The sequence below is a fragment of the Pristiophorus japonicus genome, chromosome 11 (assembly GCF_044704955.1).
Source record: "Pristiophorus japonicus isolate sPriJap1 chromosome 11, sPriJap1.hap1, whole genome shotgun sequence".
NCBI classification, from domain to species: Eukaryota; Metazoa; Chordata; class Chondrichthyes; family Pristiophoridae; genus Pristiophorus; species Pristiophorus japonicus.
In genome coordinates, this window is record NC_091987.1 from 86,207,174 (window position 1) to 86,224,434 (window position 17,261).

The following is a 17,261-nucleotide window of genomic DNA, read 5'->3' on the forward strand; positions in this document are numbered from 1 at the left end:
TATCCACTTAGATGAACTTATTCTCACATTGAATAACTTCTCCTTTGACTCCTCACTTCCTCCAAATTAAAAGGTGCTGCTCTAGGAACCTGCATGAATCCTAGCTATGCCTGCCTTTTTACAGGATTATGTGTCACATTCTTTGTTCCAGTCCTACTCCGGTACGTTAAGTATCGGTGCACTTTCCTGCTCTTGTCTAGAAGTGGAACATTTTATTCACTTAGCTTCCAATTTCCACCCTTCCTACACATGGACCATCTCTTGACTTTTCCCCTCAACTTCTCGGTCACCATTTTTGGGGATAAGCTATTGACAAACATCCACTCAGCCCACTGACTCCCACAGCTACCTGGATTACACTTCTTCCCATCCTGCTTCCTGTTAAGACTCTATTCCAGTTTCTCTGTTGAATCTGTTGTGATGATGACACCTGCCAACATATCTTCTGTTTTCCTCAAACGAGATTCCCCTCTATCATAAGAAATAGGAGCAGGAGGCGGCCATACGGCCCCTCGAGCCTGCTCTGCCATTTAATACAATCATGGACTCGGGTCCACTTCCCATAACCCTTCATCAATCAGTTAAACTATCTCAAGTTGATTCCATAGTGCTCTCAGGCAGCAAATTTCACAGATTTACAACCCTTGGAAGAAATTACTCATCTCAGTTTTAAATGGGTGATCCCCTTATTTGCCCCCTGTTCTAGTCTCATCAGTGGAAACATCCTTTCTGCATTCACTGTCACACCCCCTCAATCTTATACATTTCAATAAGATCACACCTCATTCTTCTGAATTCCAATGAGAGGCCCAACCTTTCCTCATGTCAACCCCTTCATCTCCAGAATCAACCGAGTGAACCTTCTCTAAACTGCCTCCAAAGCAAGTATATCCTTTTGTAAATATGTAAATCAAAACTGTATGCAGTATTCCAGGTGTGGCTTCACCAATACTCTGTATAACTGTAGCAAGACTTCCCTGCTTTTATACTCCATTCCCTTTGCAATAAAGGCCAAGATTCCATTAGCCTGCCTGATCACCTGTTGTGTTTCATGCACAAGCACCCCCAGGTCCTGCAGCACTTTTTCTCCATTTAAATAATAACTTGCTCTTTGATTTTTTTTCTGCCAAAGTGCATACATGACCTCACACTTTCCAACATTATACTGCACTTGGCTTATGTCCTTTTGCAGATTTTTGTGTGTCCTCACATTGCTTTTCCTCTCATCTTTGTATCAGCAAACGTGGCTACATTACACTTGATCCCTTCATCCAAGTCATTTAGATTGTAAATAGTTGGGGTCCCAGCACTGATCCCTGCAGCACCTCACTAGTTACTGATTGCCAACCCGAGAATGAACCATTTATCCCGACTCTCTTTTCTGTTAGTTAGCCAATCCTCAATACCATGCTAATATATTACCCTCAACCCCGTAACCTTTTGTGGTGCCACCTTGTGTCAAATGCCTTCTGGAAGTCCAAATACACTACAACCACTGGTTCCCCTTTATTACCCTGTTTGTTACATCCTCAGAGAATTCCAGCAAATTTATCAAACGTGACTCCCTTCATAAATCTACACTGACTGACCAAAACAGTTTGTCGTGTCCGTTCCATTTGCTACACTTCTGCTCTCACCCCTTCCCCTCCCTCCCAGAACCACAATAGGGTTCCATGTCCTCACCTTTCACTCCAGTCGACGGAACATTCTCCGCCACCTCCAGCATCCTACCACCAAACACATCTTCCCCTCCCAGCATTCCGAACAGACCATTCCTTCCGGGGCACCCTGGTCCACTCAATCGTCCCCAACACCACCTTCCCTTCCCATGCATGCGCAAGAGGAGCAACACCTGCCCTTTAACCTTCTCCTTCCCACTGTCCACGGCCCCAGACATTCCTTCCAAGTGAAACAGCAATTTACTTGTACTTTAGTATACTGTATTCACTGCTCATGATGCGGTCTCTCTATTAGGGAGACTAAATGCAGATTAGGTGAGTGCTTTGTAGAACACCTCCATTCAGTCCGTAAGCGTGACCCCATCACTTTAATTCTCCTCTCCACTCCATTCTAATCCCTCTTGCGCTGTTCTCGGAATAGCATCAGTTTTCGATTTAGGCACTTTACAGCTTCTGGACTCAACAGATAACTTCTGGCCCTATTTTTTTTTTTTTAAATGGCAGCTCTTGCTGTCATTCCCATTACCATCATTTTTTGTTCCCTGCCTGTGCACCTGCATAAAATCTATTACATCTAACTGAAATGTTAACTTTCTCCAAAGATGCTGCCTGACCGGAGTATTTCTAGCATTTTCTGTTTCTATTTCACATTTCCAGCATCTGCAGTATTTTGCCTTTGTAGAAGATAGATAATATTATCTAAGTTTGGAGATTACAAATGAGAAAGGGCCCAATCAGATGGCACTTGCTATTCAGCATTTTGTAGTAAGGTTTAAGATGACAATCAATTTGGATTATCCAATAATGTAACTAGTTAATACTGTTAAATAAAATAAGCTATTTAACTCAAGTCTTCTATGACTCTGGCCAATAAGAGATGCACTCCTGTTGTGATTGAACTGACTTGGCTAATTACCAGTATAATTTGGACTAGGGCAGAAAGGAATGTTAAGTTTGGCATCGTATACTGAATCCTAGACTTGAATGGTGGACCCCAATCGAATGTTAACAGGCATGTCAGGCAAGGTGGGAGAGAGAGTTAGCCGATACTCTTCAACCAATTGCCTATTGCAAGTTCTAATACAGTATTTCCTATATATTGTATGGTATTTATCACACAACTCAGTCCACAAATTGTGCATTCAAATATTTGACAATTTGCTGATCCAGAAAGCATTTTATTTCCCTGCCCAACTTGCAAAAATTTTACATTTTCAGTACAATAAAAATCACATTTCCTTAACAAAACAACCTCATACGCAAACACAGACAACCAGAAGCTTCTTTATATACAGCACAAGTCTTACAGGAGATGAAGAAAAACAATTCTAACATCTGAAAATACTGCAAGTTTTAATGTTTAAATCCTGCATACGGTCTGCATTTGCACCTGTGATTCCCTGCAAGTGAAGTTCCTGAACTCATTTTGGCCATCTGGGGAGGCACGATTCCTCCAGGGAGAAGGGGACATCTCGATGGTAAATCAACCATTTCAACTAGCTGCTGGTCATTCACCTAGCAGAGGATTTCAGAATAGGTTGCTTGCCTACCCCGATAATCATGCATAGTTTCAGGGACACAGAAGAAAAAATAACTTGGAAAATAATGAGGTCAACAGGTCAAGGCAATTATGATTTAATAAATTTTGGCCAGCTGAAAGGTATCCTTCAATAGCCAGCTGTTTGAAACAAATTGCTCATTTGGCATTGCTTCATTTCACATTCCATCAACTGCTGCAAAATCAAAAAGAAAATCAAATGAAGTATATTCCTACAATCTGATCTCAAGAATTACTGTACTTGATAGTTTACAAAAATATTTTTGTATAGCATTTACTACGACTGCAGGGGTTTCAAAGTGTAAAGCAAATTGCATTTTGTAAGTCAGCACACGAACGCTGGGAAATTAGGTGGATTTTTTTTTTTAAACTCAATCTTTTCTGCTATACATGAAGTGAAAAACTGTTTCTATCACAGCTTTCACATGGTGTGATTTCTAGATTTGTTCCAATCCAGGACTGGGTGGGAGGAATCTGAATATAATAAACCTGAAATATAAGATTTTTTCCCCCAATTGGTCAAGACACTTTAAGCGATTTACTAATTACCTGCAGAGACTTGGGGGGAAAACACACACATACACACTCTCCCTCCCCTCTGCCAGGCTGAATCAACTGAAATAACCCATAAAAGCTCACAAATGATTTGATTTGTTAACAGAACTGTTACAAAAGTTCTGAAATAATTTCTGTGCTCAGCTCAATACCACAGTCACAGATTTGTGGTGCAATACTAAAAACATAACAGACAGGATAAGTTACTCATACAAAAAACATTTTAGGGCTGAGTTATGGTCTCTACAAAACAGTTTTTATAACTAGATCACTCTCAAAACGGTTCAAAACATGAAATGGCAGTGCTTTGTCAGCTGCAATCTTTGCAATTCAGGAAGTTTGAAGAGTGTCTTCATAGTGCTACTAAATGCTGGAAAGCAACCTACTGTGAAGACTAGCCAATGTTGCAGTTTGCTCATGAAGTTCATATACCCAACAGAGAATACTGCATTGCAAAGATTGCAGCCGACAAAGCACTGCAGTTTAATACTTTTGAACAGTTTTTGAGTGATTTAGTCACAAGAACTTTGATAAAAACTCACAAATAGGCAAAAAAAACACTACAATAAACTCACATCTTCCACTACCTTTGATACTCCCAAACCAGTCTATTTGTTAAGAAATTTAATTGCAAGTAAGACATTCTTCTTGGTGTTTTTTCCTTTTTATCACCAATTTTTCTCCCCTGCTCTCCTGACTCCTTGTTGGCCTATGTTCCACAGGAGTCAAGCACCTTCAGTACCTCACTTAACTGGCCATTATTCATGCAAGTCTCAACAGTGAGCATCAGCATGCTATTGAACTGTGGTGGGTTTCATAGCCAAGCCCAATCCTTTCAAGACATCCACACTTCCAGCAGGATCCATGAAAAGTAATCAGCTGAATTAAACTGATATAGTTTATCTATGTATCATCTATGGAGAGTGTGTTCAAAATTACACCTCCGTTTCCAATTGTAAAAAATATAATTGTAAAGGTATTTATCCCAAGCCGATTCCTTGAATTCACTTAATTAGTAATTACACTGAAGGCTGAAACTTTTACACTAATCTCAGAGACAACCCGTGAAAAAAATGATATAACTGGAGTGGTCTCAAGGTGAGAAGAGCAGTTAAGGAAGGCCTCATGGAATGAGAAATTTTAAGTTTTTAGAATAGTTACTTTTTCCCCAATGGATAATGAGGAAATACTTCATGCAAAAAAGTATGGGCATTAGTAGCTCTCCAGTACCTTGCCCAAGTGGCCATTCTTCATGTGCAAACTCAGAAGATGTTGATGGCCTGGTCAATTCCAGACAGCATCATAGGCTAGTTTGATCTTTTCCTCATGTGACATCAACACACGCGCATCAGAAGCCACTGAATAATGAGCAGGAATAAGAATCTTTGCTGATTTCTCCCCCTGATTACAGGAGATGATGCGGACCATCACATTTTACTGCTACCATCTCCTATCAGGCAACTCTCCCCAATTTACCAGATGCTATGAAGACTGCAGTCTTCATCTTAGACTATCTTGGCCACAAAAAGTACCCCCTAAACAGCCTACAGAAAGAGCGGCGCCACATTGAGAAGAGTGGCGCAGAGGTCACAGGTCTCTGTTTGCGGCTGCAGATCTTGATCATTAAGGTAACAGTGCTTTATGCATTAGCGGGAAACGGTTAATAAACTCCATAAAGAATCTTTTAAAACTTGGGTTTGCTTATTTTTAAAATGTAGAGTAGCAACTGTCTCAACAAAATTAATTTTGCACAACATCGCTGGCAATTTCAAGCTGTGCAAAATATTCCTTGCACGAATAGTGCTTTACGGCATCAATTTCAGGTATAATTCACTAAAAATGTTTTTACTGAAAAAGGTTACTGCATGAACAAGGTTACCTAAATTTAAATATACTTACACAATCCAAGAAATATACTGTGAAATGGAAACAAGTGTGTAGTATACAGGCTGTAAAAGGAAATAAATCTACATTTAAGACGTTTCACTGTCATGTGTTCTTACTGTGTTATGCACTTTAAAACCAAATAAAAACAGCCAGAGAGCAGATGAAGTAGTAGAGTGGCCTCTTCATCTATCCAACACCATGAAGGCCCAGTCCAGTTGGGGAAATTAATGCTACTCACATCATTATGTACAAGTACTGATTTTGTTTTTATATAGCATTCAGGATTGAGACTGCCCAGCACAATAAACTTTCCCTTGACTAGAAAATGTCTAGCAGGGAATATTTATTCCGTGCACTATTTGTAGCAAATTTATAAATGTATTTATAAATAACATTACAATTTTATTACAAATAGCAAACAGATGACATTTTATTATTCCTAACCTTATTTCTGGCAGATTTATACAACTGAAAACATTGAGCTGGGTATACAGTTTGCATTACAGCTGGAAAAGAAGGCCTTGTTCGGATTTTTGAAGGGTGAACCCAAAGACAGAACTGGGATATCCAATACAAAAACAGCGTTTCCAGCACACCAAAGAATAGTATAAAACAAATGCGTAAATTTGCTGGACTCAGCATAAGTGTAAGAGCCCAGAAGATGAGCATTCTAAACCTCCAATGTTCGAGTTACCAATGATCGAATGTCAGGGTAGTACAATGGGAATAGTAACACCATCCCAGTTTAGAGTTCATTATTTATTGTAGCTGTACCGCAGAACTAACATACAAGATTTTAGAAGCCCAAAGATGGGACAGTAAGAATTTCAGCAAAGCTGTGGTTGTATGGATTCATGTAGATGCAACGGCATCAGTTAATTATAAATAGTGCGTTTTTTAATTTGTACCTTCCAATTCCTAATCTGCTCTTACTTGTAAGTTGCTTTGCCAACTGTCTCTCACAGGACATGTATCTTGTGGGAATAGGAATAGTATTCACCATCAACATTTGTATTTCACATAACATCGTGACCCCATTAATAATAATCTGGAATAAAGACGTGCAGTATGTTGGGAGTACTGATACATGGATGAAGTGGCAGGGAACAGTTTGCCCCTGCCATTCCAAACACAGATTTCCTGTTCTGTATCACATGGTTAGAGCAGTCGATGGGAAAGTTAAACTATTCCTACTTGAGTTTATACACAATCTAGGAACACATCACTAGCCCACCCTCTTGCCGGGAAATGGCGTGGCACTAGGAAATTGTAATTCTTTTGGCAGGTTTTTAATTTTTGCGTGACATGAAATTTGCTTAAACCATAAATATCCCTCCCACAGTAAAATATAAAATTGTTCTCAGGAGCTATGCAATTAGTGGCCATGAACTTTTCAATGATGTGAAAATTAACTGAACTTTCCCTTGCTTTTAAGTTGTAGATATGTTAGTTTAAAGCACTCCAAACCAAATGGCCCACTGCGACAAACTACAAATAATCAACAGTAGCTACGAGAAATGTCAACTTCTGTGTCAAAATATCCCACCAATGAAAGTGTATGAAGGGGTTATCTACTGTTTACTAAACACATTGCACTCATTACAATTTATAGTGAGAAAGTCTTTTAAGTATACATTATACACTTATCGTTGAAAATGGTTTCCATTTCAAAGCATTCTGGAGGGTTTTGAACACATCTTAAACCCTAAATTTCATTTCTATCTCCCACATCTCACTCAACTCTGGCTTTTGAATAATTGCATTTAGTCCTCGTCTCCAAAATTCCGCAGCTGACTTTTCATTTTCCGCTCCCATAACCTCTGGTTGTCAGAAAATCCTTGTTTTCCTTTGTTGAAGGAATTTGGTCCTGCTGACGTTGGTGTTTCTCTGCAGGAAGACAATGTAAATTACCAAAAGGCATAAATGAGCACACAAGTGTATGAATATATCACTTTAATATATAAAAAAAAAAGTGCTTCAATCTCAGAGTGGGAACTTATAAATTATTCAAATTTATAAGTCATTACAGTCCCCAACATTACAATCTCCAACATTATAATCTAAGGTTCTTAAAGCATTGTTTAATAAAAATGTACAAGATATAAAAGCAAGTGAATTATTGCATTTTACTATTGAAGCTGCTCAACTGACATTTAAAGAGACAGCAATGCTTTCTTTATTTAAACCATGCTAACTGAACACCAACATACAAAAAATGCTAGTCGTATTCTACAGAAATACTTCTTTTTCATTTCCATTCAATTTTGACACTTCAGTTTTCCCTCTGTCCATTTCAAGACTAAATCTAAAGCTTACAAGGAATTATCTGGAAAATGTTTAGATGCAATCTCTGCAAATGCTTTTCTCTTTTTCATTCAGATATACATAAAAATGTGCAACCTTTGCAACAGTTTCTATTCTTAAACTACATTATTGAGAATTAAATAACCAACTGCCCTTTTTGATGAGTCTTTTTGGTTACCACAGTTCTTAAGTTATACTCAAGAACATTTACATGTGCACTGAATTCAATTATCTGGCTTTGACAGCAGGATTCTCGTGAAAATTAGCACTGTGTGATTTATAAAATTTAAAAAATAAGCACTTTGTGATTTATAACATTTAAAAAAAATAAGCCAAGTACTGAAAACTATTTTAATCTTGCCAGCAAAAATGTTTTAATAAAATTAAAATAGGAGCAATTACTTCTGTCCCAAGTACTGTAACAATGTTCCTTATAAATCTTTCAGATTACTTTTGGATTTCACTAGCTTGCACATTATACTTAAATAGAGTTAATCTGACACTGGTAAGTTTGTAGAGAATATGCAAGAACAGTTATAAGTAACATTCACAATGTTAATGAGATTGATATTGTTTTGTTAGGTAATGGTTATCATGGGTTTATGGGCAAATCAAGTGGATGTTCAGCCATCATCTAATAGAAAGGCTCGAGTGGCTTAATGGCCCACTTCTGTTCTCATGTTAACGAACTGCAAATGCCAGTACTACTTAAATATGGTTGATGAATACCAGAAGAGCCAGTCAATTTTGTTACAGCTTCACATCAGCCACCATTATCTAAAGAATATAAATTATTTGAGCTTGCAAACATCAAATTGATAACATAATTACATTGTTAAAAATACACAGCATGTTATTTTAAAAGAAAGACTTGTATTTATATAGCACATTTCACGATCATTGGACAGCTCAAAGCACTTTACAGTCAATGAAGCACTTTTGCAGGCACTGTTGTAATGTAGGAAACGTGGCAGCCAATTTGCACACAGCAAGCTCCCACAAACAGTAATGTGATAATGACCAGATAATCTGTTTTAGTGATGTTGATTGAGGGGTAAATATTGGCCAGGACACCGGGAATAACTCCCTGCTCTTCTTCGAAATAGTGCCATGGGATACTTTACGTCCACCTGAGAGAGAAGACGGGGCTCGATTTAATGTCTCATCCAAATGACAGCACCTCCCTCAGCACTGCACTGGAGTGTCGGCCTAGATTTATGTGCTCCAGTCCCTGGAGTGGGACTTGAATCCACAACCTTCTGACTCAGAGGCGAGTGTGCTATTCACTGAGCCACAGCTGACACACTAGTGGAATAAAATGTTAATTTTAAAGGATGTATAGCACATGAAAATTATAGTAAGTCTAATTTTGGTGAATAATATGTAAAAGAAAACAAAAATATGTATTGGTAGCATTTTATTCACACACTTCCAACTGAACTATATTTGGCACGCTTAAAATATCTAATTTAATTCTAAGTAGCACGTCTGTCACCCAAGTTGGTTAAATGAATGTAGGGAGACTTCCCTTTAAAAGCAAGATATAAAAAGAGGGTTCTGCACCACTCCGGCCAAGCACTATTTAATAATCGGTCGTCTGTAGTAGTAGTAGACAGTCTTTGGTAATCTTCTAGAAAGAGCAAGCTGCTTCTCTCAGTCTTTGCAGAGAAGCAGTCTCTCTGTCAGTTCACTTTCTTCTATGGGAACCTTTGCATAGTGGACACAGAGTTGTCCCACAGGTGGAGCTATTAGGACAGGGAGTAGGGTACTGTGCCAGCTAGCCTTAAAGAAAAATGTTATTTAACTTTATAAATGCCCAACTTCAGAGAAAGGCAAGAGTGAAGCCAGCTCAGTTATCGTCACTCGTGTTTAAGGTGGGTTGAGACGGAAGCAAATATCCAAGTATAACAAATAGGACCACCAGAGGGGTTCATCAACTCAACACTCAAGAAACTAACACCTGCTTGCCGGAGAAGGAAGGAAACTGACTAAACTATGCTCAAGGATGAGGTTGTGTAAGGTCTTAATGTTATCTATCACACACAGACTCGAGCAATTTAATAGGCTGGCTATTCAAAGCCGTAAATTTTGCCAGTTATATAAGGAATTGCTCTTAAAAGTAACCTCACCAATTTATAACCTCAGGTTCCGGATGCTGCTATTGGTAATGCACAGCAGCTGATAGTGCTGATTTACTGAATTGCCCGTGTAACCGTTGGTATTTGTTTGGTTAAGTAACTCTGTCCATTAATAATTTATTATTCAACTGCTAGATAACTCAATTTGTGTACATCTATTAAACATTTATGAACCAAAATATAAGCTGGAACCAATAAATAGCGTTGAGCATGATGTGGTCTGGCTTCTTTGATGATTTGGCAAGAAAGAGTTAATTCACTCAGCAGCTCAAGGATAACCTAATTGAGGGTTATTAAGCTAAATTCATTTTGATCCAAACCAAGTTAAATGCAAGACAGTTCGACAAGCTGAGTCATGGATCATTCATCCCCTAAACGTACACTGGGAGGTAAAACTTAATTCCTTTGTAAGGATTCATCTGATTCCTCAATGTACATTTATCAGAATACCAAAACACAGCTTTCTTACAATACATCTTCATAATCATTCTCAGAGCACCATTTTTGTTTTATGATTAAAAGAGGATACCACAAGAATTTGTCTGAAAGTCACGGAAACTCTTACAACAGATTGCTACCTAACGATGTCACACTGGTATACAGCAGAAGGTGTGGACACATTGAGTTATGGCTTTCATGTTTTGAACCTTAATAGTTGAAATGAGTAAAACCCTACCGTCCCATATTCTTCATGCGCATTTTTGCTTCAGGGGGCATTTCCTCAGGTTCACTCTGCAGGCAGAAAAAAATTATTCCATTAAGCACTAACCTATCTTTTATAATACAGGCGTTCGATTCAAGGTTAATCTGAATTTGTCATGTTTGACAAATTTGCTAGAATTCTTTGAGGATGCAACAAACAGGTTGAATAATGAAGAACCAGTGGATGTGGTGTATTTGGACATCCAGAAGGCATCTGATAAGGTGCCACATAAAAGTTACTGCACAAGATAAAAGTTCACAGGGTTGGTGGTAATATATCATGGATAGAGGATTGGCTAACGAACAGAAAACAGAGAGTCGAGATAAATGGTTCAATCTCGAGTTGGCAATCAGTAACTAGTGGGATAGAAACTTAGAAAATAGGTGCAGCAGTAGGCCATTCAGCCCTTCGAGCCTGCACCATCATTCAATAAGATCATGGCTGATTATTCCCTCAGTACCCCTTTTCCTGCTTTCTCTCCATCACTTTAGCCATAAGGATCATATCTAACTCCCTCTTGAATATTTCCAATGAACTGGCAACAACAACTCTCTGTGGCAGGGAATTCCACAGGTTAACAACTCAGTGAAGAAGTTTCTCCTCATCTCAGTCCTAAATGGCCTACCCCTTATCCCAAGACTGTGTCCCCTGGTTCTGGCCTTCCCCAACATCGGGAGCATTCTACCCGCATCTAATCTGTTCCGTCCCGTCAGAATCTTATATGTTTCCATGAGATCCCCTCTCACCCTTCTAAACTCCAATGTATAAAGGCCCAGTTGATCCACTCTCTCCTTTGTCAGTCCTGCCATCCCAGGAATTAGTCTGGTGAACCTTCGCTACACTCCCTCAATAGCAAGAACGTCCTTCCTCAGATTAGGAGACCAAAACTGAACACAATATTCCAGCTGAGGCCTCATTAAGGCCCTGTACAACTGGAGTAAGACCTCCCTGCTCCTATACTCAAATCCCCTAGCTATGAAGGCCAACATACCATTTGCCTTCTTCACCAGCTGTTGTACCTGTATGCCAACTTTCAATGACTGATGAACCATTACACCCAGGTCTCGTTGCACCTCCCCTTTTCCAAATCTGCCGCCATTCAGATAATATTCTGACATCGCGTTTTTGCCCCCAAAGTGGTAACCTCACATTTATCCACATTATACTGTATTTGCCATGCATTTGCCCACTCACCTAGCCTGTCCAAGTCACCCTGCAGCCTCCTAGCGTCCCCCTTCACAGCTCACACCGCCACCCAGTTTAGTGTCATCTGCAAACTTGGAGATATTGCACTCAATTCCTTCATCCAAATCATTGATGTATATTGTAAAGAGCTGGGGTCCCAGCACTGAGCCCTGCGGCACTCCACCAGTCACTGCTGCCATTCTGAAAAAGACCTGTTTATCCCGACTCTCTGCTTCCTGTTGGCCAACCAGTTCTCTATCCATGTCAGTATATTACCCCCAATACCATGTGCTTTGATTTTGCACACCAATCTCTTGTGTGGGACCTTGTCAAAAGCCTTTTGAAAGTCCAAATACACCACATCCACTGGTTCTCCCTTGTCCACTCTACTGGAAACATCCTCAAAAAATTCCAGAAGATTTATCAATAATGAATTCCCCTTCATAAATCCATGCTGACTTGGACCGATCCTGTCACTGATTTCCAAATGCGCTGCTATTTCATCCTTAATAATTGATTCCAACATTTTCCCTGCTACTGATGTCAGGCTAACTGGTCAAAAATTACCCATTTTCTCTCTCCCTCCCTTTTTAAAAAGGTATGTTACATTAGCTACCCTCCAGTCCATAGGAACTGATCCAGAGTCGATAGACTGCTGGAAAATGATCACCAATGCATCCACTATTTCGAGGGCCATTTCCTTAAGTACTCTGGGAAGCTTTTACATATATATATATAAAACGGAAAAGAGTGACTAAAGTAAATGTTGGTCCCTTAGAAGATGAGAAGGGGGATTTAATAATGGGAAATGTGGAAATGGCTGAGACCTTAAACAATTATTTTGCTTCGGTCTTCACAGTGGAAGACACAAAAACCATGCCAAAAATTGCTGGTCACAGGAATGTGGGAAGGGAGGAGCTTGAGACAATCACTATCATTAGGGGGGGTAGTGCTGGACAGGCTAGTGGGACTCAATGTAGACAAGTCTCCTGGTACTGATGAAATGCATTCCAGGGTATTAAAAAAGATGGCGGAAGTTATAGCAGATGCATTTGTTATAATCTACCAAAATTCTCTGGACTCTGGGGAGGTACCAGCGGATTGGAAAGCAGCTAATGTAACACCTCTGTTTAAAAAAAGGGGGCAGGCAAAAGGCAGGTAACTATAGGCCGGTTAGTTTAACATCTGTAGTGGGGAAAATGCTTGAAACTATCATTAAGAAAGAAATAGCGGGACATCTAGATAGGAATAGTGCAATCAAGCAGATGCAACATGGATTCATGAAGGGGAAATCATGTTTAACTAAATTACTGGAATTCTTTGAGGATATAACGAGCATGGTGGATAGAGGTGTACCAATGGATGTGGTGTATTTAGATTTCCAAAAGGCATTCGATAAGGTGCCACACAAAAGGTTACTGCAGAAGATAAAGGTACGCGGAGTCAGAGGAAATGTATTAGCATGGATAGAGAATTGGCTGGCTAACAGAAAGCAGAGAGTCGGGATAAATGGGTCCTTTTCGGGTTGGAAATCGGTGGTTAGTGGTGTGCCACAGGGATCGGTGATGGGACCAGAACTGTTTACAATATACATAGATGACCTGGAAGAGGGGACAGAGTGAAGTGTAACAAAATTTGCAGATGACACAAAGATTAGTGGGAAAGCGGGTTGTGTAGAGCACAGAGAGGCTGCAAAGAGATTTAGATAGGTTAAGTGAATGGGCTAAGGTTTGGCAGATGGAATACAATGTCGTAAAGTGTGAGGTCATCCACCTTGGGGGGGGGAAAAAAAAAAAACAGTAAAAAGGAATATTATTTGAATGGGGAGAAATTACAACATGCTGCGGTGCAGAGGGACCTGGGGGTCCTTGTGCATGAATCCCAAAAAGTTAGTTTGCAGGTGCAGCAGGTAATCAGGAAGGCGAATGGAATGTTGGCCTTCATTGCGAGAGGGATGGAGTACAAAAGCAGTGAGGTCCTGCTGCAACTGTATAGGGTATTGCTGAGGCCGCACCTGGAGTACTGCATGCAGTTTTGGTCACCTTACTTAAGGAAGGATATACTAGCTTTGGAAGGGGTACAGAGATGATTCACTAGGCTGATTCCAGAAATGAGGGGGTTACCTTATGATGATAGATTGAGTAGACTGGGTCTTTACTCCTTGGAGTTCAGAAGGATGAGGGGTGATCTTATAGAAACATTTAAAATAATGAAAGGGATAGACAAGATAGAGGCAGAGAGGTTGTTTCCACTAGTCGGGGAGACTAGAAGTAGGGGGCACAGCCACAAAATACGGAGGAGCCAATTTAAAACCGAGTTGAGAAGGAATTTCTTCTCCCAGAGGGTTGTGAATCTATGGAATTCTCTGCCCAAGGAAGCAGTTGAGGCTAGCTCATTGAATGTATTCAAGTCACAGATAGATAGATTTTTAACCAATAAGGGAGTTAAGGGTTACGGGGAGCGGGCAGGTAAGTGGAGCTGAGTCCACAGCCAGATCAGCCATGATCTTGTTGAATGGCGGAGCAGGCTCGAGGGGCTAGATGGCCTACTCATGTTCCTAATTCTTATGTTCATATGCAGACTATCAGGCCCCAGGGATTTATCGGCCTTTAATCCTATCAATTTCCCCAACACAATTTCCTGCCTAATAAGGATATTCTTCAGTTCCTTCATGAAGACAGAACCAAAGTATTTGTTCAATTGGTCTGCCATTTCTTTGTTCCCCATTATAAATTCACCTGAATCCGACTGCAAGGGACCCACATTTGTCATCATTAATCTTTTTCTCTTCATATATCCATGGAAGCTTTTGCAGTCAGTTTTTACGTTCCTGGCAAGCTTCTTCTCGTACTTTATTTTCCCCCTCTTAATTAAATCCTTTGTCCTCCTCTGCTGAATTTGAAATGTCTCCCAGTCCTCAGGTTTGTTGCTTTTTCTGGCCAATTTATATGCCTCTTCCTTGGATTTAACACCATCCTTAATTTCCCTTGTTAGCCACGGTTGAGCCACCTTCCCAGTTTTATTTTTACTCCAGACAGGGATGTACAATTGCTGAAGTTCATCCTTGTGATCTTTAAATGTTTTCCTTTGCCTATCCACCGTCAACCCTTTAAATATCATTTGCCAGTCTATTCTAGCCAATTCACACCTCAAACCATCAAAGTTACCTTTCCTTAAGTTCAGGACCCTAGTTTCTGAATTAACTGTGTCACTCTCCATCTTAATGAAGAATTGTACCATGTTATGGTCACTCTTCCCCGAGGGGCCTCGCACAGGGATGCTGCAGGGATCAGTGCTGGGACCACAACTATTTCCAATCTATATCAACGACTTGGAGGAAGAGACCAAGTGTAATGTAGCCAAGTTTGCTGACAATACAAAGATGGGAGGGGAGAAGCAGTGTGAGGAGGACACACAAAATCTGCAAAAGGACATAGACAGGCTAAGTGAGTGGGCAAAAATTTGGCAGATGGAGTATAATGTTGTAAAGTGAGAGGTCATGCACTTTGGCAGAAAAAAAATCAAAAAGCAAGTTATTATTTAAATGGAGAAAGATTGCAAAGTGCCACAGTACAGCAGGACCTGGGGGTACTTGTGCATGGAACACAAAAGGATAGTATGCAGGTACAGCAAGTGATCAGGAAGGCCAATGGTATCTTGGCCTTTATTGCAAAGGGGATAGAGTATAAAACCAGGGAAGTCTTGTTACAGTTGTACAGGGTATTGGTGAGGCCACACCTGGAATACTACATGCAATTTTGGTTTCCATATTTACAAAAGGATATACTTGCTTTGGAGACGGTTCAGAGAAGGTTCACAAGGTTGATTCCGGAGATGAGGGCATTGACTTACGAGGAAAGGTTGAGTAGGTTGGGCCTCTATTCATTGGAATTCAGAAGAATGAGAGGTGATCTTATCGAAATGTATAAGATTATAAGTGGGCTTGACAGGGTGGATGCGGAGAGGATGTTTCCACTGATGGAGGAGACTAGAACTAGAGGGCATCATCTTAAAATAAGGGACTGTCCATTTAAAACTGAGACGAGGAGAAATTTCTTCTCCCAGAAGGGTTGTGGATCTGTGGAATTTGCTGCCTCAGAGAGCTGTGTAAGCTGGACATTGAATAAATTAAGACAGAAATAGATAGTTTCTTAACCGATGAGAATAAGGGGTTATGTAGTGCGGGCAGGTAAGTGGACCCGAGTCCATGATCGGATCAGCCATGATCGTATTAAATGGCGAAGCAGGCTCGAGGGGCCGTATGGCCTACTCCTGCTCCTATTTCTTATGTTATGAATTAAATAAGTAAACACGATAAAGTTGGAAGAATTGGATTTTCCAAATTCTTGGCACAAAAATTCTACAATGATCAAGAAGATCTGGGAGCAATTTTACACATCCATTGGATTCCAATTCTATTCACCTTTAAAAAAATTGCCATCCTCTACTGCTTAGCATTTCAATTAATTAGTCATTTAGCAGTGACACCATGCACACAGAGGCTGGAGGTTCTCCCATATGAAATATCAAATACAGGGAAATTAACTGCTAAAAGAAAACTTTACAGATTACATGGGGATGTTGCAATGCCTGGATGGGTGTTGAAGCATCATTTTAAAAAGCCTCTGATCAGAATATACCAGGCCTATATTCCTAAGAATTTAGATGAATGAGAGGTGATCTCATTGAAACATACAACATTCTTACAGGGCTTCACAGGGTAGATGCAGGTAGAATGTTTCCCCTGGTTGGGGAGTCTAGAACCAGGGGTCAGTCTCAGAATAAGGGATTAGCCATTTAACTGGAATGAGGAGTATTTCTTCAAAGGTTTGTACCCCAGAGAGTTGTGCAGGCTTAGTCATTGAGTATATTCAAGACAGAGATCGATTTTTGGGGGGATATTAACATTAAAGGAATCAAAGGATATGGGGATAGTGCAGGAAGGTGAAGAGCAGTCATGATCATATTGAATGGAAGAGCAGACTCGCAGGAACAAATGGCCTACTCTTGCTCCCATTTCTTCTGTTATGTTCTTAATCCAGAACCAAGTAAATATTTATTCATTCATTTTAACCATAAAAATGATTTTAAAAAGTGGGGCAAGAGAAAATTGACGCTTAAAGTATTACGTTAAGTGTCAATTGATGATCATTTTTCTTCACCATAGGTGACCTGTGGTATTGGGACTGGTTCTGGCAGAGGTGGGACCTGTACAGGCTGGACGGTTGCACCTCAACAGGGTTGGAACAAAT

At 40.0% G+C, this 17,261-nt stretch overlaps 2 protein-coding genes across 2 annotated transcripts in view; one reads left to right on the top strand and one right to left on the bottom strand.

Moving 5' to 3' along the window:
• zbtb11 (zinc finger and BTB domain containing 11) overlaps positions 1–9,197 on the top strand; it is a 60,902-nt gene extending 51,705 nt beyond the window's left edge. The window contains exon 11 of the mRNA XM_070893665.1: positions 9,090–9,197. Within this exon, the coding sequence (XP_070749766.1) occupies positions 9,090–9,157 (68 nt within the window). The 3' untranslated portion in view covers positions 9,158–9,197. The remainder of the gene's footprint in view (positions 1–9,089) is intronic.
• LOC139276141 (PEST proteolytic signal-containing nuclear protein-like) overlaps positions 2,837–17,261 on the bottom strand; it is a 29,220-nt gene continuing 14,795 nt past the window's right edge. The window contains exons 4-5 of the mRNA XM_070893666.1: positions 10,798–10,853; positions 2,837–7,566 (exon numbers count right to left, since the gene is read on the bottom strand). Coding sequence (XP_070749767.1) covers positions 7,443–7,566; positions 10,798–10,853 — 180 coding nt within the window. The 3' untranslated portion in view covers positions 2,837–7,442. The remainder of the gene's footprint in view (positions 7,567–10,797; positions 10,854–17,261) is intronic.